Genomic DNA, 21,914 nt, shown 5'->3' on the forward strand with positions numbered 1-21,914 from the left:
AATAATTGTTCACCAATTTACCAGTCTGCGCGTCTGGAGGAGAGGAAGGGGTGAGGGAAGGAAGCTATTGTTTTCTTTGGTGGAAACTGGAACAACCTCAGCCTACCAACACTAAGTCCCTCTTCCTCCCTGTCAATGATTACTGTTCCATGATAATCATGATATTGTTTATGTCACCCTGCCACAGTGAAGGAATTAGAAACTGATATACTTTGGTTTTGTATTGACTTTATTATTATGTCTTTTACTGCATGAATTTAATTTCATTAGGGAGCAGAGTTAATTAGCGTAGCTGTTTCTCATTACTGATGTAACCCATATATATGCACAGTCTCGTTAGCTCTGCTGTTATCTCCTCTGTATGCAATCTTGTAATAAATAAAGAGGCAATTTACTGTAGCATTGCTCTGATATTCAAGAATACGCTCCTTTCAGGGCTGCTGAGTGGATATTGCACACTTCCATGCATTTTACTTTGTCTCAACAATAATCGACCTGGAAACTCAGTCACAACTAAAATAACGAAAAATAATCACACGTGAAAGTGGAGTTCTCATTCTGTCCACCACTAACAGGTGACTGCAAACCCAAGCTGATACCTCTTTCACTGAGCAGTATTAATGTTCAGTCGATTAAGCAATTTGAAAGGCTCAGCCTTCTCGGGTGCTTTAGGAGAGATGGAGCTCTTTGTAATGCAGCAGTGGGGTGTGGAGGATAAACAAGGCTAGCAAATAACACCAGCAAACTTTTCACCCCAATGAAGTACAGGAAGCAGCAAAATTACAAGAACAGATGAAAAACATGACAAGTGAAATTAGACAGCAAGCAGTTAGTTCACAGACAAATAAGTAAAGCCAAGCTGTGAGACAAAAATGAATCTGCAAGAAAAATCTCAGCTGTTCCTTGGTTAAATACCCCAAACTCGTCACTCATGGGCATATTTAACTATACAAGGGACACAAAAAAAGTGGTAACAGAGGCATATGGAAAAATACAGCGTATGAAACACATCACCATAACAACACCTTTTACAAAAGTGTGTAGGAGTGTGAAACCACTGCAGTTACTGGTGAAGTGAAAATGAAAAAAATAATAATAATGTTGGACCAAAGTGGTTGCACGTATTTTAATGTCAAGGGGTATTTTTGCTATAACAGAAAAACCCTGAGCTGATAAAATAATAGCAAGGACAAAATCTTGTTCTGGAGTTCAGAATGTGTGTAGGAGCAAATGGTAATTTAGATTTGTGTTACTAAATGTTCCACGGTAATAATTGCTGCAAGTTAGTTACTATATTTAGTAACCAGATTTAGTAACTTGAACCTTCACAAAGCTGTGAACACGAAGTAAAGATATGGAAGGGAGGTTCACCTCTGTGGTATTAAGATGAGTTAAAATCACAGAATCACGTGAAAAAATAGATTGTAAGACATCTCTCAAGGTCATCTAGTCCTATCCCCTGCTTAAACCATGGCTAAACTCAAAGTTAGATGAGGCTGCCCAGGACTGTGTCTACTTGTGTTTTGAAAATCTTTAAGGACAGAGAATCCAAACACCTTGTCTGGGCTCCTGGCCCACAGCTGCACCACTCTCAAATTATTATTAATATCCTCGTAAGATCCCTGCTAGTCCATTCCCCCAGTTTGCTGAGGTCCCTCTGAACAGCAGCCCCGACCTCCAGCATATTACTGCTCCCTCCCATTTGGTGTTGTCCACAAAGCTCTGTCCTGTTACACAGCTCGTGGTGAGGATGTTGAAGGGTATCAGATCCAGCACCGAGGAGCTTTGCTCCTAACTGACTGCCACTTATTCCTGCCAGCCCCTCTTCAGTGGTCTTTCAAGGCTGTGTTTGACCCTCACGCCTGAGGTCCTCGCTCAGCTGATATGCCCCATCTTCTAGTGACTGAAGCCTTTATAACTCGCCCCACTCTGCCCCTGCCTTCCTCTACAAACAGTAAGAGGGATTTTTGCTACTAGAGACACCTGCTTTTGGGAAAATATTAAGTAAGTATGGTCCTTATTACTTAAGTAAGTAAGGTCCATTCAAATGAAAATTGCACCCTAGAAAGATTTTTTTCTGGATTAATCCATATTCCAGAAAAGCTTTCTGAACATACTTTTTTTTTTTTTTAGTTTTTCCAAACAAAAGCTTTCATTTTGAAAAGATTCATATTTTGTTACATTTTCAGAATATTTCAACTGTTTGCTTCAAAATTGCATTTTTCCTTTCTGTACTGGGTCTGTCTGGGACGGAGTTAATTTTCTCCATAGCAGCCCGTGGGGTGCTGTGTTTTAGATTAGTGACCAAAACAGTGTTGATAACACACCAGTGTTTTAGCTCTTGCTGAGCCACGCTTGCGTAGTACCGAGGCCTTCTCTGTTTTTCCAGTCTGCTCCTCTAGCCAGTGGGCTGGGAGTGGGCAAGAGGTGGGGAGGGGATGCAGCTGGGACAGCTGACCTGAACCGACCAAAAGGATATTCCATGCCGTATAACATCACGCTCAGCAGTAAAACTGGGGGGGAATTTTTCCAAAGTAGCCATTGCTTGGAGACTGATTGGGCATCGGTCTGCTGGTGGTAAGCGATGATTGCTTTTGCATCACTTACTTAATTATTTTTTTCTCCCCCTCCCCCCCCTTTTCACTTATTAAACTGCCTTTATCTTGACCCACGAGTTTTCTTCTCTCTTTTGCCCTTCTGATTCTCTCCCCCATCCCTCTGGGGGAACTGAGCGAGTGATTGGGTGGGGGCTTAGCTGCCAGCCAGGGTCAACCCACCACACTTCAGAATTTAAGCCGCATTTTTAAAGAAGGAGTTAAAAGACTGTAAAATTCCTTAAATTGGTGCTTTGGATTAACTCTGTCCCAGCCGAAATGAGGACAGCACCAAAGAGCTTTAGTTTAGAAAATAAAATTGGATTTTGATACAATCTTATTTTTATTCAAATTGTTAAATTTGAACATGCAAAGCAAAAAATCCCCAAGGCTCAAACAGGAAAAACCTATGTTATTTATTCATTTTTTAATCAGGAGGATTTTCAAGTATCAGGAGGATCTAACAAGCAACTTTTAAATCAATTAATTTTTAGCTTCTCATGGGTAACTACTGGTTGATGCTGGCTAACAACGGTTTGACAGTCATGCCTAAAACCATGCTTAGTGAAAAAGAAGTAAGAAAATTAATTGCCTCTTTCACTGTCCTCCTTTGAACTGAAGGACATAATCCCTGAATTTATTTTTGAGAGTTTACATCTTCTGATGCAAAGGAACGTAACTTTGAATTTTAGGTTAATTAGGCCTTCAGCTTTACAGATAAACATAATGTTTTTAAAGACGCTTATTTCTACTACAACTATTTCTGCTATTTTGTACATTGAAAATGTACAATTGAAACACATAAATCTATGTACCTTTGAAACATGTAGGTAAACTCCCTCCCTGATTTTCATCTGCACTTTAGATCAAATTATTAATCATATTTAAGGCAACTTTTTCTCTCTCTCAGATTTAAATAAAATAAATCTCCAAAGAGGTCAGGGTTTGCTTAGAGGAAAAGTATGACCTCTTGAAAAGAAAATCTTCCCCCTGAGCTTATTGCTCGTAGTGAGTAAATAGCTGCTGAAGGGATGTTACATGTGGTTGGAGTAGGTAAATGAGTGTGGTACTTGGATCATGGAAAATCTCCTCATGCAAGCGTGTGCGGCTGCAGTTATCCTGCAAGCAAAACACTTTGGGCAGCAAATCTGTAGCATGGGTCATTGATAACCCTGGGGAAACAGCTGCCTGCCCTGTCATCCTTGGAAGGCAGCTGTAGGATGCTAAGGCCAGTACCACCCAGAAGGCTTTTATATGATAAGGGAATGGACCTCCAAGTAAGAAAGAAATAGTAGATAAGGCAGAGAAATGCCTGTGCTGGTTTTTTTGGCTTCTATTTATCTCAAAGGTATACAAGAAACATATCTAAAAGCATTGTGATTTATAAAACCTGAGTAGGCTTGAGCTAGTCCTATGATCCTCTGTGAAGTGCGATCACTTTTTTTCTCACAGGTATTTAAAATAGCAGCTGAGCAAGGACTTCAGGCCCTTTAAATTATTTCACGGTCCAGATGACTGCATTTCCCTACAGAAAAGTTTGTACCCTCTGAGGTCCTGGAGGTCTGTACGAACAGCCAGCTGACAACACTGTCACTGCGCAATAGGAGATTAGTCAGGCAGGTTTGCAAGGATATTAGTAGCCCACCAGCTATGATTAAAGAAACATCAGCTTCTCCTTTTAATTCTTTCCAGAACATATATTTACCCTGTGGATGAACCTCCATATGAGTACTACCGCAGATGCCTTTTCAGACTTGCAGCAGTCCAACATGGGCGCTGTCAAATCCTCCCTCCTGCTGTGTGTCGGTATGAAAGAGGCAAAGTTCTCCTTTCTTTCACTTGCTTCACTGAGCAACAGCAACCTTACTTTTCCTAGCCCTGCTATTCAACTTTATTTTGATTTACCTTTTCCTTTTTTAAATTGTCGAGTGTTTCTTGGCTGTCTTACCTAATTCTAAGAACTTTTCTATTCCCCTTTTCTAGGCCTTGTCCCTGGGGCTGAGCATTCCTCTCAATCTCAAAACATCTTGGGGGTTTGATTCCTCCTGCTGGTCTCAAGAGCTACGGTGCTTCCGGCAGTCTATCCTCTTCATCCAACGGCCTCGGTCTTTCCCTCTGCTCTTTGGGAAAGGAGTGCATCACTAGCAAGCATTACATTTGTGCTGGATTGCATGGATTTAAGGCTCTTCCTGGATCTGGGGATGTTCCCCTACCGAATTTTTGGATGAAGAGCAGCAGGTTCTTAATCTCTGCTCCACCGTATTTGCTCAGAGACTTTCAAGCCATAAGCAGAGACAGAAGAAGGTTGTTGGAGCTTAGGAACACTGGCTGCCCAGTAACTCCTGCACGCTTCCATGGAAAGTGGAGTAAAAGCACCAGAAGAAGAGCTGCCTCTACCCGCAAAGGGAGGTAACTGCTGAATCCTAAAGACCCCCTTCTGCTTTTAAAGGTAGCCATCTCCTATCTCTCTGAAGCCAAGACTGATTGCCTACAGTGGGATAACATTAGGAATGGAGAGATTTGGTCATTGCTCTTGACTCCCTCTCTCCATGCCTCTCTTCAGTTGGCAACTGATGCATTAAAATATTCAAGTTTCAAGCTTGTGACATTTCGTACTCATTTGAGTTTCATTCATTCAAAAATGATTGGAACATTGATGAGTACAAGATTTTATAAAGTAACCTCGTGTTGCATGTACAGAAATAATTTCCTCCCTGTGTCTTCTGCATGAACAAAGGCTTCTCCCATCCTTCACTTCTAAGAAGTGCTGGTGGTTGAAAGAAAAGCAATTAAGTTAATCACTTCATTTTAAATGTTCCCCTCCGTCCCATTCTCTTGTTCTACAATCTCTTTTTGTTACAATAGAAAGATACGTCCAACAGGACTCTGCTAAACAGTTCATTTGGAGCCTACCACATATTTCATTCTCATAGTTAGCTTAAAGTATGTTAATTAGCTGCATGGCCCATCTATGCTTTAGGGTAGAAATGTTCTTACAATTACAGTAATTGCTCAAATCCTTGAACTGAGAAAACAAAGAAATAGTGAAAGCTATTGAATGAATTGATGTAGACAGTTTGATGGTACTTAGGATCATGATCATTTTAGTATGAGAGCATTTTGATTGGTTGCACATACTCTCAACACATGGCAAAGAGAATATGGGGTATAAACAGGCATACGGCATGGCATTCATTTTATTTCATTCCTGCAAACAGCATGTATAATGGAAGCACAGAGATTTCCCAATTAGCAAAAAGGCAGCAGAAATGACATTGTTATTTCATCTTCCAAATGCTGAGTGTGGCTGAATTATTTAGTAATATGTACAATATATAGAAATTTAAAGACATTATCCAATATAGCGAGCAAAAAGCCTTTCTGAGTTGCTTTGGGACATGCTCTCAAGTAATGGTTCCTCACATTTCAGCAAATAGCAAACCTGGGTAAGATCTAAATAAGCATAGAGTCTGCTTTATTGATTTAAATGTCTTCCCTTTTAAAGGCCATGTTTTGTTTCCTGTAAAGAAATACCCTTCTGTAAGGAAGCTGTCGTCGCTACTTATCATTATCATAGCACTAGAAGGAGCACAAGTGCTGGCCTGGATGTAAGTCAGAGCAGCTGGGATAATCACTGTTGTCGTTTAAGAGGTCTGCAACCTCCTCCTGAAAAGAGGAAGAACGGGGTGCTTTGGACCCAAAAGAAACCCGAGGCCTAGAGAGAGACCCCAGTAGAGATGCTTTTTTTTTTTGTAACTTTGGCAGTCTTTTATTAAACCATTGAGTTTCCAGATCTGATGATGCCAGTGATATTTGTGATTAGAATACAAAATGACAACTCTGCCCTGAGAAATGTATGGGCCTGCTGGAACTGCTGGTCTTACCATAGGTGATGGACTGGCCAGCACATAGATTCATTCCTGGTTGCTACTGGCATCTCTGAAGAAGTCAACAGAACCGTTTTCCAAGGCAGGGCAGAGAGGAGGTATACTTTAAATACATAAGGAGCATCTCTTTTTAAATCCCTTCAGATTATTCTTGTCTGCACAATGCTTTGCTTCCTAAGCCACTTCTATCGTTGAGTGTTGCAGAACTGCTTTTTTCTCTTTGTTGTATTTTCTTCTGCAAATGGTGGCCATGCTATGGACAAGGCACTCTGAGGGTGAGAGAGTCAGTGTTTGTAAATACAAGACTTAGTCCACTGCACAAATGGTCTCAGCTTTGGAAGTTTCTCTGCTTGTGGATTTGCCCCACTACAGGTTTTCAAACCTTGGCCCTGTCTTTTCTTCTAGGGACTTGAAGGAAGCAGCTTCTGTGGTAGCATCCACTAGCAGAAATATTCAAATTTCAAACTCACTCTTGCTTCTCTAAGCATCTTTGGAAATCCCACAGGAAATTAAATTGGAAAAGGCTGGTAGCCTGAAGCATAGATTTTGTATTCTAATCTCTGTTTAGTGATAGGAACTAAAAAATCTTCTAGTTTCACCACCAGTCTAGTTTCCACCACTGAGAACAGCATAAAATATTACCACTATATATTGAAGATGCTCTAGGTCTTCTGTTTCATACTGATATTTAATTTCTTTTATGTCTCAGAATTCACACTGTTAATATTGATTACCACCCCCCCACCCCCAGTAAGGATAAATGCTAACCCATTTTTTCTGATTTGCTCATGCATTTGGATTCTAGAGAGCTGATATCTGATACTTCAAGTTCTCAGTAGTTCAAAATCCTCTTTTGTCATTTTTTTTTCTAGTAGATGTGCTTCTTGGGATGTGTGTTTTGTCGAAACTGGGTGACAGGCCTCTAGACACCAGAATCATCAAATTATAAACTGATTTCCTGACAAATGCAAACATTTTTTATTTTCAGAGTCCTAGTCCCTGTCTTCTAGTGCTCTCTTTGCAACTCCATCCAGAACATGAGCACTCGCCTTTCTTCCAGAAAAATGGGAAACTTTCCTCAGTAAAGGTAAGGCTCATTTTTGTGGTAGATGGTCACAAACACATAGTTGCAAGATCTCTGGGAGTTTAAGATCAATGAGAATTCAGAAAAACAACCCAAAACCAAAAAACAACCCCAAAACCAACCTCTCCACCCCACCTTGAAAGCACCATCTCTGTGTTTTGGGCACCCTCCATGCTTCCTGTAACTCACTGAAAACTGCTATCAGTGCAATGAAGCTCTCTGCTTTCCTACGTAAGTTAATTGGTTTATGTGTTTTCTTTCTAATTGCTTCTTAGTTTAATAAACATTAAGCCTTGCCCAACTCTGTGTCAAGCAAACATTTGTTGCAGGGATCTAATTCCTGCAGAGGCTTGTTGATTCTGCATATTAGTATCAGGAAAGAAGAGTTTGGGCTCTGTGGCTGTGACTGCATTTATCAAGCAGAAGAACATGAGAAATGGGGTAAAACAGCATTGTGTGGGGCTATCCATAGAAACGCAGACTTCTGAGAATGGCTGTGGGACTGAAAACAAAAGAGAATTAAGTTTGACGAGGAGGATGGGTGTCAGCGTGTTCAAGCAGAAAGGAAAGCATTTGGGACCAGGAAAAGGTTGTGCTGTCAATGCCAGATCCTTGGCTCACATGTGGTTCTCTGCAGCTGTTCCTGAGTACAATGGCACTTTAAAGCCAGCATTATCAATTTTCTGGAATAACCTAAAGCAGCAACAACCTCTACAGGTGTTGGAGGGCAACTAGACCAAATAGTAGGACGTAACTATTTCATGAATCTTCTAACTTACTACTAAACTGGTATGTACCAGCACAGGAGAATGATGACAAGTTCCTGAACTTGTAATAATAAATCTCATCTCCTTGCACCAAACCCAAGAAATAACAGTTTTGTTTCAAAAGGCAAGTCATAACCTGCCTGTGATATACTCTGCCAAATTCCTCCACAGAAATCCATGATATATTACTTCTACTTACATAAAGGATAATGTCTACTTTTGAGGCATATTAAATAGGTATGACTGAGGCAACTACATATTAGTATTTCTAATAAAGAGAGAAGCCAGATAGCCTCTTCCATCCTGACAAACAAAGCCTGAGAAACCTCTCAGCAACTCTACAACTAAATAAGTAGATTAGTCCAAGAATCTCAAATCTCCTACTAACCTTGTTGACCATTTACTGGTTGAAGTTATTAAATTCTTCATGCTGCATGAGTGGGTGGGATTGGCAAGTTAAAGGGATTATCCTGCAAGTTCACTAACCATGGACTATGATTTGCTCACTTTCCAGTACCTATGACTCATGTCTAACAGAGTGGGAGTGAGACAGCAAGAACTATGATGATTGCATCTGCAATCACAGAAAAAGCAGTATGTTAAAACATAACACAGGTATTCCCTGTTTTACTGTTGTTTATGACTCTGGCCTATATGTAGCTCAGTTCTTATAAGTAACTAGCAATTGAAGGTTTAATATTAATAAATAATTGAAATTATCAGCAATTATGACCCTAGGTTGGAAGTAGCTAAAATTGAAAACTATCCAGTAACACAAGGTAGCGTGGTTTTATGGCTGTTCCTAGACAGAAAGGAGCTCTCGAGCTTGTATGTGAAAGCTTGGTTGCTATTATACTGACCAGTAAACATAACATTTTCTTACAAACTGACACACAAAGCAGAGGAAATCCTGCAGAAATGAAATTAAATCATGAGCTCAGAGTTCTACTGTGGATCTACCCCCTGCTTAAAGGAACTCTGCTACACTCTTGCATAGGCACGGTCAGTGCCACTTCCACAGAGACTCATCCCGTTTCTGAACATACAACAGGCCTTGTTTCTCTTCTCTCAACCATTGCTGCTTCTTCTGTTTCATTTTCTCTTCTTAATAATTTAAACCTTCACCTTTCTTCTCTGTCTTCTGTTTCCCCTGATGTTGAACCAGACATGCCCAGTTCTTTCCTTCCTTAAAATCTATTTGTGATGCTAGTCTTGACTTGGATCTCTGATGTGCATATATGCATTTCTCTTTCAACCTTTATTCTCACCACTCGTCGAGGCAAACTATGTGCTGACGAAGTAAGAAGCAAAAGCAAGATCTGAAAGTTCATTTGAACAGGCTGATGTGACTCAATTTCCTTTTGTACTCAAATTAGAAACTAACCTAAAACTTAAGACCTAGGTTACAGAGTTGAGTTGAGTAATTTTTTTTTTTTAACAGAAGAATGTGAAGATGAAAGGTTAACACACTGAACAGCTTCAACATACAACCTTCAAGGAACATTTCAAGGATAAAGCGACTCAAAGGTATGAAACATCAGTTGAGAAGTTCCATTTCTGACCCCCAGCAGTTTTGGTGTCAGCCAATGGCACTCTCCCCACGGTGACAAGAGAATTATCTAACACCTTTGCAGGGGTTTTGGCATCACTTTACATTCAAAGAGCTCAAACTGGACTCAACAAGGTAATAGAGTGTGCAAAGCTCTTGATCTCATAGCCTGATTTGGCTCTGCAGTGCCAGCTGTCACATAGCAGCCATTTCAGGAATGCAATTTCTTCACATCTTTTCTGCATTATTACTTGGTGGTTCAAGCTTTGTGGATCACTTCAGGTCCTGTGGACGGAGCACAAGGCTGCAGGCATTTCCCTGCTTTACCCAGAGGCTGTGGATGCAGTTTCATGACCACTCTAATCCATCGTAACCATCGGTGTCTGACACCCAGGCTGTTCCCTACCTTCCTGTGCATCTCTGCAGAACCAGCTGATCATTTTGCCATCCAAACGCCATTACTACCATGTCAGGCAGCAGCCTGTCCTTATGTGGGATTAAGTGATGCTGGAACCACACCTGGTGAGTACCATTATTCATGTAGCTGTTTTCCTTCAGTGCTCTGTCTGCTGGAGTAATTGCACATTTCTCTTACCCCAAGCCCACGAATATATGCAGTCTCCAAAATGGGCGTCCTCCTGTTCTGAATCCTGGTCTAGAAGAGATGGTAACTGCTCCCTCAAAGCTTTCAGAGTCTATCCTGAGAATGTCTCACAGACCGCTGTCTCCACATTCTTGCTCACCCTCACAACCCTTTCTGTTTCTCTCCCTGACTTCTAGCGCCTTTGGTTTTTTGAGTCTTTGTATTTATTTACATCTAATAGTTCTCTTTCACCCCTTGTTCTTCCTAATGACTGTACTTAATAATAGGAGAGAAGCCTCTCGGAGAGAACCATCCTCACATCCACACCAGAGGATGACTGCATGATGGCAGGAGCAATGCTAGTTCAGCCCTGCTGGAAGATTGTTTCTATGTTACTGCTCACAAAACCTTGTGTGTTGTCCTTTTGTGTTTGAGTACTGAAGACTCTGACTGTGGTCCAGAACTCTAATTGGAAAATAAACTGGGCTAACATTTTTCTGTTTAATTTCTAGTCAAGATACTGCTTTTTAATGTCTCTAGAAGAGCCCTGACTCGATGCTTTCCTGTTTTTAGTGAGCTACCTTATATTAATGATATAGTTTGGGATCAGCATTCATGCCTGCAGTTCAGGCATAATCTTCAAGTGCCACTGGCCTCTACATGTCTTTTTTTTACAGCAGAAACTCCTAAGTCACTTTTCTTATATGTCTGAAGCTTATTTTACTTACAATATTTAAACAGTGAGTAATCTCCTCTGAATTCTTGAAGATCTAATAGCATGTTAGAGTGAAATCTTTTGTTAACTCTGCTAAACACTTTGTTATTCTGGCACATTTAGCTTAATTATTAAACACAAAACAAATTCAGGGGAAAAGTGCATTTATAATGAAAAATCCTTTGCTCAGCTGCATATTTCTTCACTTCATCAGTGGCACTTCTTACTTGCCTAGTAGCAAAACCCAGTAACTTGTAGTAGTTGTACAGCTCAGGGAATCACTGCCCATCTGAGCTTTAAGACTGACCAAGTTGTGGGCAGAAGTAGTCCTGACAGGTGGGTCTGTCCTAGATGTCTGAGCACAATGATGGTCTCTGACAGCTCAGCAGCTTTTCAGCGGTTCTCTCTGCAGGAACAAAATAGTACTAGATGTTGAACGTATGCGATTGCTATCGCAGTGAGGCAAGAAAAAAGGCTTGTGCCTTCCTGTATGTGGGCTGAGAAAACCCTCAACTGTTCTTGCTCAAACAGTAACAGCAAAAACTCTCTTTTTCACACACATATAAGCCATATGTTATGGATGCGTGAAATGGCAAAGAAGAAGGGGGAAGTCACAAAAATAAGAGATTATAAGGTAAAATTTAAGTATTTTATTTCTATAAATAGTGAAAAAACATAATCTATTTCTGAGTAATATCAAATGTTCGCATCTAGGCTGTAATTATGCCATTTATAACAATAAAAAGATTGTACCTTCTTAAAGCCAGTTTAAAATACTAACAATATACATTGGAATATGAATTTGTGTCAAGAGCAGAAATCTTCTTAAAGCTTATAAAACTTTTCTTATAGCAAAGTTTCTGGGAAAGCAAATTTCTCATATCTGTTTCAGGAATATTAGGCGAGTATACAATTTTAACCATTTAAATGCTTCTAAGATCATGCATTTTAAAAGTGAGTGAACAGAAAGTTTTATATCAGTCTTGGACACAACACTCCAATGGCCTTCTAAAGATGCTTTGCCTGATGCTTCATAAATAAGAAGTTTCTCTGAAAATGTTCTGCAGTTGCAGTCTATCATTTTGCAGATGAGTGCAACAGAATTACGAATTGCCGATTAAAACAAGTTTACCGATTTCAAACTTCAAAGGAATCGGAGAGAGAAGACACTGCTTTTTTAAGAAACCATTTTTCAGCTCTTACTTTGTTCTTTTGAAACTCTTTGTAAGGTAAGGACAGATTTTGTTAGCAAAGTATGCATGTACCCTGCATGCTATTCCCGTATACTTGTGCAGAAATCTGTATGCAAGCCCAAACAACTGAACAGTCCACTTTTTGCCTTAAGTCTAAATAGGAATGCAGCTGTATGTGGCTATGTTCAACAAGTGCCAATAGGATTATATCTTTCAGAAGATTGTTCCTAAATTAATTTTTAGCTCTTCTTCACTTTTCATAGTAGAGTAGCTCAGGTGAAATTCTGTAGCAAAAAAACTTGGAGCTGAAGCAAGAAGTAGTTGAATTTTCATGTGCAGATCTTTATTTTCAGTGATGTGCTCTATGCATCTAGAAACTGAAACTGTTGCTGCCTTATGGGTGTCCTGCACCCATCCAGCAAGATGCTAAAAAGATGGCTCGGGTGTCTTCATAAAGTATCCACAAATTATAGGTACAACCTCTTCACATTTCAGTATTTTTCCCACCTTCAATTTTAGCTTTATAACGAGTGCAGATTCAACTTGTATAATTTACAAACAGACAGTGCCTTCGCTATTTCAAATGGCTGAATCTAGAGGCAAATAATTGAAAAAAAAAAACAACCTAGAATGCAGTTTAGTAAATTAAAAACTCATTCATAATTATATAAAACATGTTTTTAACACTGAGAGGCATGGGTTATTGCTGTCATATACAGTATGACAACAGTTATAAGGTTATATACTACATGGCATAACATCATTTCAAACACAATTCAGTAAAATGCCCCTTCATGATTCTGTGACATTCCATAGTTAACAGTAAAGGAAGCAACAAAGAAAACGTGTCTATTTTAAAAATTCCCATTTTTCACTTTCAGTAACCTTCAAAAGAGGAGCTTAGGAGGATGCCTAACAGCAGCATAACCCAGCAGAACCATTCCTCCAACGAGACACTGCCGGACACCTCAGAGAGGCTCCGGACTGTTCTCATAGCCCTGTACGTCATCGACCTGGCTGGTGGCACCCTTGGGGTCATCATGATGTCCCATCAGTTGATTCAAAGGAGATCGCAATCTGTGATGACCATTATCATCATCAGCCTCCTGGTGCTGCACACCTTTATGCTACTCAGCATCCCCTTCCGCCTCAGCTATTACATTTTACGGGAATGGAAATTTGGGAGGTTCGCCTGCAAGCTAGCAAGCGCCATCATCTACCTCCACATGTACACCACCTTCGCATTTTACGTGGCTATCATCATAATACGCCTCTTCCGACTCGAGTTTAGGAAGTGCTACACTACAACCTGGGTGGCTGCTGTCTGGCTGGTGGGAGCGCTGGTGATCACACCTGTTCTTCTCTCATACTATGGCACCTCTAAGACATACCGCTCCTCCGAATGCTTTCAGTTCCACAAAGAGATACAAGAGGTGCCCATGGTGATCGTAAACTACTGCTTGGCTGGGATTTTGGTGGCAGTCTGTGCTGTGCTCACCATAATCCAGTTGTCTGTGATCTATAGACTGGCTGTGAAATACTGGCCTGACATCAATTCCCATGTGGAATTCAGGGCTCAGGCAAAGAGTTTCTTCTTCATCTTGGTAACGTTAGTGTGCTTTATGCCTCATCATGTATTCAGAGTATATTACATCCGAAACTGCCACATGGATAAAGACCATAAACTACTCCCATACAACGAAATTTTTTTAGCTTTAACAACAATGTGCTGCTTGGATATGTTGTGCTTCATAGCAGGAATAGCCCACTGAACTGTGAACTACCAGGAAATCCAGCTGCAGTGTGTCAATACTGGCTTTTGGAAGAAATAAAACTGTGTCGGGACTTTGCTGAGATAGGGAGACTTCTGAGTTTTCAGCATGGCTGTATAGGTCTGTAGCATTGTTTAGCTTTTGCAGACCAGTAAGATCCATCTTTCAGAAGCTACTGTTTTTTATCTTCTTGAAGGCAGACACATGAGTCTTACTCTAGTCTTTGACCTAAAAGTCATGCCCTGAAGCTTCATTAAGATTTTCCTCAGCTGTCCCTCTCTAACAATTACAGCACGAGGATCCATTCCTTCCTATTTTTTCCTCAAAGTGTCTCAGTAACAACAACCCACTGTGGCCAATAAGTTGTCCACTCTGAAAATCTAACAACTTCTTCTGGCAATTGTGATACTGAAGGGAAGAGAGGGAAGAAAGAAATTCTTTTACAGGATTTTTGTACTAGTGATTGTAGATAGCAGGGACATAAACTCTATTCAAATAAGAAGTATTCAAAGCACGAAACAGGGTATGAATGAAATACTGTAGTAGCATATTTCAGCAGAATCCTTCTTTTCTTCACTTATACAAAGTGTATATTAAATTAAATGATATGAAAACACTTATCATTCTCACAACTTCACCTTTACTTGCTTCATTCCAAAACCACAAGCAGCTCCCTGAATCGTGGTAATTACACATTTAGAGTGAGTGAGAGTGGAACAGGTCACAGGTTTCAAAACTTCTGCCTTATGTCACTCTCCCATCAGGACTGGATCTGTGGCTGTTATCCCTTAGGTCCATTGTAGCCAAGGAAATACAAGTTACTGTGGTCCTATAACTGGATCTGGCATTCAAATCAAGGGGTCTGGTCCTTTACTGAAGGATCAGCCACTCTCTAGGAGAGGGAAATACTTTATCAGCCTTCAAAAAACCTTTGATGTCTGGTCACTTTCTGTTGCCTGTTGATTTATTATCAGAAGCCATATTTTTTCCATTTGCACATGTAACAAAGCAAAACTAGAATAAACTAACTGAACTGTGTTTAATCAGTTCAACATATGCTCATGTATGTGTATACAAACTTGTGCTGGAGTATATATTTTCTCCATTAGACGGATTATATTCTTTGGGAACCACATCCGTTCTGGGAATCTCTGTTTTATCTTCGTTATGTAAAAGGGTTTTTTCATTATTGCATTCTGCCTATTCTGCTCAGTACAGATGGTCTCTAACCCTTCTGCCGAAGGCCCCACTGCCATTTGCTGTATCCCAACAGCTTGAGGCCAGATTTCTCCCACCCCAGACTCCCAGGAGTCACACAAGGGTATGCTTCCTCCTTCATAGCCTGATAAGTTGCCATAATTTTTAGTCTGGCAATCTTTGCTACAGAAATGCTATGATCCCTGGATTCAAACAGGTCAAAACTTGATTTGGGAGGGCTAAAAAGTTACACTTATAAAGTAATACTAGTGATGCCTCAGATTGATGGCATTTCTTTGAATGAAAGAGCTTACACCTACTTTGTCAATCCTGAATAAATGTTTTTGCCTTTACATTTCCATAAAAAAACTTTGTTGAAAACTCCCGACGGTTCCAGGATCCTTTCCGCCTCTTTTAAAAAGTGGGAGGTGTCTAGGGGACCAGCAGCAAGTCCTGAAGTCTTCTGAAAATCCTGCCCTTACAGCTTCCTCTAGTGTTACCAGGTCCACTCCTGTTCATACAATGGAGTCTGCTCAGCCCATGATTTTCAAAGATGGCAGCTAGAGGTACAATACAACACAATACAACAGAGAAGAAATGCAAAGGGACAGATTCTAAAATGGGTGAATATCTCCCAGACCAGCAGCTTTTCAAATCCTTCTCCAGGCAGGAAGCAGCATATGTAGCTGATAAGAGAGCCAGGGCCCCTCAAGGTGAAAAAGCTTAAATAAAGCTCTGGTACTTCAGGAGAGTTTTGAGGAAAACAAGGCAAGAGTCAGGGCCTGCAGAGAAGACATTTGCACCTCTGCCACCCTAAAGAGTTGGGGTAAGTTGGATCTACCAGAGTCTTTAGGAAAACTGGCAAAGCTGTAGATGGGGCAACAAGTACATTGTTTTTCCCTTCTGGTTACTGGACTCCTGTGGCTAAATAAAAAATCTGTTACTTGAAGAAGTGTCCTGTGTCACTACCTATTCTCACTGACCAGTGTTTCCAAGATGACTTACCTGGTAAAGATCAGAGTCATCTGGTGTTGCTTGTGAGTCTGCTGATAATCTAGTGTCCTGGTTTTGGGTGGGATAGAGTTAATTTTCTTCTTAGTAGCTGGTACAGTGGTGTGTTTTGGATTTAGTGTGAGAATACTGTTGATAACATGCTGATGTTTTAGTTGTTGCTAAGTAGCGCTTATCTTAAGCCAAGGATTTTTCAGTTTCCCATGCTCTGACAGCAAGCAGGTGTGCAAGAAGCTGGGAGGGAGCAGAGCCGGGGCAGCTGACCTGAACTAGCCAAAGGGGTATTCCATACCATGGGACGTCATGCCCAGTATAAAAACAGGGGGGAGTTGACCAGGAGGGGTGGATTGCTGCTCGGGCATCAGTCAGCAGGCGGTGAGCAATTGCATTGTGCATGGCTTGTCTTTTCTTGGGTGTTATTTCTTTTTTTTTTGGTATATTCCTTTTCATTACAATTATTATTATAATAGTATTATTATTATCTTAGTTAATAGTGTATTTTATTTTACTTTAGTTATTAAACTATTCTTATCTCAACCCACAAGTTTTACTTTATTTTCCTCCTCCCCACCCCGCTGGGAGGGGGGAGGGAGAAGCGGCTGGGTGGTGCTTAGTTGCTGGCTGGGGTTAAACCACGACATCTAGCAGTCCAGCATAATGGTGTGCAAGTTCGGGAGAGGAAAAGGGAAATTACATGCATGTCCTCAGCTATGGTAACAAATTATGCCTTGGTGGCCTTGCCCTTGGCTTTTGCCCGACATTTTTTTACCTGTGCCTGGCTGTGTACCTTGCTGAAATAACCCTGACCCACTGACTTGGCTTCCTGGCATGATGCTGAAGTTGTGTTGCCTTTCACAGTTGTCTGGTAACCACTGACTATTGGCTGCCACTGGACCTGCTCTGCTTGCCTTGCTTGGGTACCATGGGATTGCATGCTGCACTGGGTCTGGCTGGGATGGAGTGAACTTTCTTCATAGCAGCCCATACGGTGCTGTGTTCTGGATTTGTGGCTACAAGAGTGCTAATAACACAGCGTTTGGACTACTGCTTGATACTTGCACAGCATCAAGGCTTTCTCTCTTTCCCACTCTGCCCCGCAGTGAGTAGGCTGGGGGGTGGGCAAGACATCGGGAGGGGACACAGGCGGGACAACTCACCTGAACTGGCCAAAGTGATCTTCCATACCATATGACGTTGTGCTCAGCAATGCGAACTGAGGCAGAAGAAGAATAAGGGAGGGGATTGACTTCTTTGGTGGCGGTTGCTCAGAGAATGGCTGGGCATCGATCTGCTTGAGGGAGATAAGTGATTTCCTGCTTGTTGTTTGCTTTTTTCTCTTTCCTTCACCTATTAAACTGTCTGTGTCTTGACTCATGAATTTTGCTTTTGTCCTTCCTATTCTCGGCCCCGTCCTGCTGGGGGAGAAGGGACTGAGAGAGCAGTTGTGTGGGTGCTGAGCTGCTGGCCGGGGTCAGCGTACCACACCCCCCTTGTCGGTGAGACCCCTGCCCCCTCATTGCCAGAAAATTGAATGTAGCTGAAATTTGCGTCTGTGGTGCTTATTCCTTGCAGCCACAGCCAAACAACCTTTATTATTAACCATTGTAATGAGGGAAAATATGGAAAGTGAAGTGCAGCTTATGCTTCAGCTTCTTCTCACAGTTATTAACAACTACAACAGTTTTTGCACCAAGGCTTCAGGTAGAACTTCATTCTAGTGCTTGCTGTACTATCCAGATCGTACCTCATCCCCAGTCCTGCTTCCACCCAACAGCCACTTTCTTTAACCCTACCCATGAACCACACTCCTCTCTGCCTCTTGGCCTTCACCACTGATTTATCTTTCCTGCATTTTAATCTAAGCTCCTTTTTCTTTTTTTTATGCTTGACCATTTTCTCTCTATCTTGTCCCACTGACTAGGGCTCAGTCATGTGAGGTCAAACCACTCACTGGTCTCAGTATGGTCCTCTTAATTCAGAGGATAATGGATTGAGCATTGATCCCAGTGTTGTTACATCTAAGACTCACATTAAAGTGATAAAGATAAGCTGTATTCAATACCCAGTCCCCCACTGAGATCTGGAAGCACTCTCAAAACTGGTTAAAACAGAAAGTTATCACTCTCCAGGAGGATAATCTAAGAAGTAAATCCTGAAAGGGTAATAATACTGAGCTCAGATTGTAGGGTACTATTCTTACTATGAATTATGTAATGACACATCCCCTGGAAAACAGATAAAAATGGTTGGTTTGAATGCCATTTGCATGATCCAAGTAATTCTGGAGATAATTATACACATTAGTAATTGCTTTCACATTAACTGAATATGTAAAATTGTAAACCATTTAGTCATCCCATTCATTTTTAATGGCATCAAATGAACACTGGGAAAATCCCCAGACATTCTAAAGGAAAGAATATCAAACTGCTAAATGTATCTTCAGTTGTTGTTCTCTGCATGAAGTTCTGCATAAAAAGAGCAGGCAAACAAAACAAAACCAAAATCCCATTTTTATACCTGACTTCCTAAGTTAGCTTGATAACAGAAAGCTATAGGCAGAGCAAGAGGATTCTTACCATCAAAAATGAGTGTGCCCACTGCTGGCACAACTACGATGCTACTATAGGTGGCCTGTTTCTACCTAACTCAGGCGTATCCTTTTAAACAGTGCTGAGGGTGATGTGAGCCCACTCACAGGCAAACTGCACAAGGGGCATATCTTTTCTAATTCATATCTGCTAGTATCCAGAACAGCAATGCCTAGATGGAAAAAAGTCTCTATTTCCTTCTGATGCATCTGTTCCTTCTGCCTGCTTATAGAGAAAGGTCGTATTGATGATGCTGTCAGATGGGCATGCCCCTCACTGTAAGCAAGCAGAAGGAACAGATGCGTTAGGAGGAAACAAAGGCACACTCCCCCTCCCTTTTTTTTTCTTCTCCACTCAAGCACTGGCATTCTGAGCACTAACAGATTTTGGTGGGGAAAAAGAAAGGATGATCAAGTAATGTTATTTGCTTCAGATGGTTCAAGCTGCCCAACCCATATATAGCAGGAAGATCATTACAATTTAAAATCCCCATTCTCCTGTCTGCAATAGCTGAAGATCATTTCCTTTGCAGTTACAGAAGCATGAACTAAAGAAAATTATCTGTAAGAGGTCACGGGGAGAATGGTGTGGGGATGCACACTTGCGGAGTGTGCATGGGATACAGACAGACCAACTTTGTCTCCATGAATAATGAAATTGTTCACTTCACGTACTCTGCCCAGAATTCAGGGTTAAAGCTGTAATCTGTCTTGTGTTTTCACTGTTTGAGCCTGAATCCCTTGTCCTGGCTGTCCAGATACCCTGAGTTTCAGGGTGGCTCTTTGCTGTGAAGGGGTGAGTCCCCAAGCCTAGGATTCACATGCATCAGGGTGTCCTTGTTCTGAACAGCAGTTTTCACAACTGTCTCTTTATTTTTTCCGTTGCAGTCCTAAACATAAAAACATACTGAAGTTCCTGCCTTTTATCATATACACTCTGGTTTGGGGTTTTGAGTGCCACCACGAGCCACAGAGCAGCTATCTGGCATATAGAGCAGAACCACATGTGGGTAAACTTATGAAAGGAGTTTTGTGTTGCAAATTACTTCACCCATAACCGCATGGAGGAAAACATTGCAGAAAAGCTACAGAACAGCAGTATTTATAGCAATGATTGTTACACAGAGAATAAATAGCAGATAAAACTAAACTCAGAGAAACATGAAAAAAGAATTTAAAAAAAACAACAAAGTTACAAATGGCCAGCAAAACCCACAATTTCTTAACATCTTCTTTACTACACTGTTTTCAGCTGTTGGTGAGGAGCCACATACTAAATCCGTGGTAAATCATGACCATCTGTTGTCACGCAAAGGGTGTGACATAAATTGTACAGAGATATTTTGTTCATCAGCTGACAATTTTGTGACCAGACTGACAACCAAAGGGCAGGAGCCATAGCTCAGGAGGAAGATGCTGACATTGTACAAGATGAAAGAGCTGTGTCACTGAAACCATATAATGCAATGGCAATAGCAAAAAATGTAATTTCTAAATGCTGTCACTGATGAGTGTAATCGCTCAGTCATGTACTCCCTGTCATTATCTTAACAGAACAACAGGCAAGGCAAGGAGCTGCCAGTGAACTGCTTCACCTATTCCTCAGTTGTAAGAAGATTTCTTGTGTTGAACAGATAGAGAATACAAACTCTTGAGAGTTCTACGGAAGAAAGAGAAAAAGTCTGACAGCACAAAATCAGGTGCACTGAGCAACCCCATTTCTGAATTTTTAGACTCCATAGCTTCCACCTGGACTCTTGAAAAGGTTTATGTTTTGATCCATCCAGTGTGCTCCCAACCAGTCTCAGGAACTTCTCTCCAAAAGGATGTGAAGTCCTCAGCAAGTACATTCATTGTGCACTCAGTGAAATCAGCTCCTTGGTAGCCTTGTTCTTCTTCCTTGTGCTTCTTAGCTGTCTCTCCCCACTGTAGACCCTCAAGCACACCCCTCATATCCCAGTTTCTGACCCACTTGGGACCGAGATGCCATCCCCGCCTGCAGAGGCTCTCCCGCTTCAAGTAGATGGATATGATCCTTTATGGAAAACCACACAGGAGCACTGAGGTACATGTAGAAATATACAAGCCGGTGAATGTCGCTTGTGAAGCACCAGACTTGCACACAGCAGAAGAGGGGAAAGTTGGGCTCCAGATGAAGTAATTTTCTCTCTGCCAAGGAAAGATGTGATGGTGGTTCTCAGTGCCCTGCCTTAGTGCTAACAAGAAAGCAGCTGACTGATTTTAGGTCCTGGCAAGCAAGGAGGGAGATGATGAATGTTTCAGAGGAAAGAAGGCTGCAGAAGACAGACTAGAAGACATTTGCCTTGCATGCTGATTCTTTCATTCATCATTTCTCTTGAACACTTGCGAAGGCTGATTCATGTTACCCAAGACATGCTATAACACATGCATAAAACACAGTGTAAGTTCTAATAGTCCATGGCAATAAATTGCACTAATCTATTGAACAAGAAAATTAAAAACCACTATGATAAGGTAGAGCCTTTATATGATATTAAACAATGGCATAAAAATACATGCTGCTTTCATTTCGTGCTCTGCTTGGCAGAAGTACCGTATGCTAAGTAAATCCAGTGACACATCTTCTGTCAGTATGCTACTAATGTTTACTCAAAGATGTGATAAACAATCCTTCAGCCATATTTTTTAATAAAACCTCTTCCTATAGCAATTCTTCCTCTTTCATCTTCATATCCTCTCTCTGTGGAAACCCCCCTCTAAAATTTTGCAATATGAAAACCAGCAGATTCATGTGAAAAGGCTACCCACTGGAAAAAAACTTCCTCTCCCCAAAATTATAAAAGCAACTGGAAATAAAGGGGAACCTTCACAAGCTCCACGCTTTGTTTTCTCCCTGGCATTGTCATACCAGCCTCCCTTCCCAAAGCTTAACCTAACCAGGTGACGGCCTGTATATCGTGCATGGAGCAAATGAAGAAACGAATTCCAGA

The 21,914-nt window shown here is 41.1% G+C and overlaps 1 protein-coding gene across 1 annotated transcript; it reads left to right on the forward strand.

The window, feature by feature from the left end:
• Nucleotides 1-13,280: 13,280 nt before the first annotated feature.
• Nucleotides 13,281-14,144, forward strand: LOC127013880 (probable G-protein coupled receptor 141). The gene has a single exon (XM_050892938.1). It carries the CDS (start codon nucleotides 13,281-13,283, stop codon nucleotides 14,142-14,144), a length of 864 nt encoding a protein of 287 aa, XP_050748895.1.
• The last annotated feature ends 7,770 nt before the right edge of the window (nucleotides 14,145-21,914 follow it).

Source organism: Gymnogyps californianus, chromosome 2, assembly GCF_018139145.2.
Source record: "Gymnogyps californianus isolate 813 chromosome 2, ASM1813914v2, whole genome shotgun sequence".
NCBI lineage: Eukaryota > Metazoa > Chordata > Aves > Accipitriformes > Cathartidae > Gymnogyps > Gymnogyps californianus.

Excerpts from the sequence above, each read along its gene's own strand:
- LOC127013880 (XM_050892938.1), top strand. The coding sequence starts at position 13,281 with ATGCCTAACAGCAGCATAACCCAGCAGAACCATTCCTCCAACGAGACA.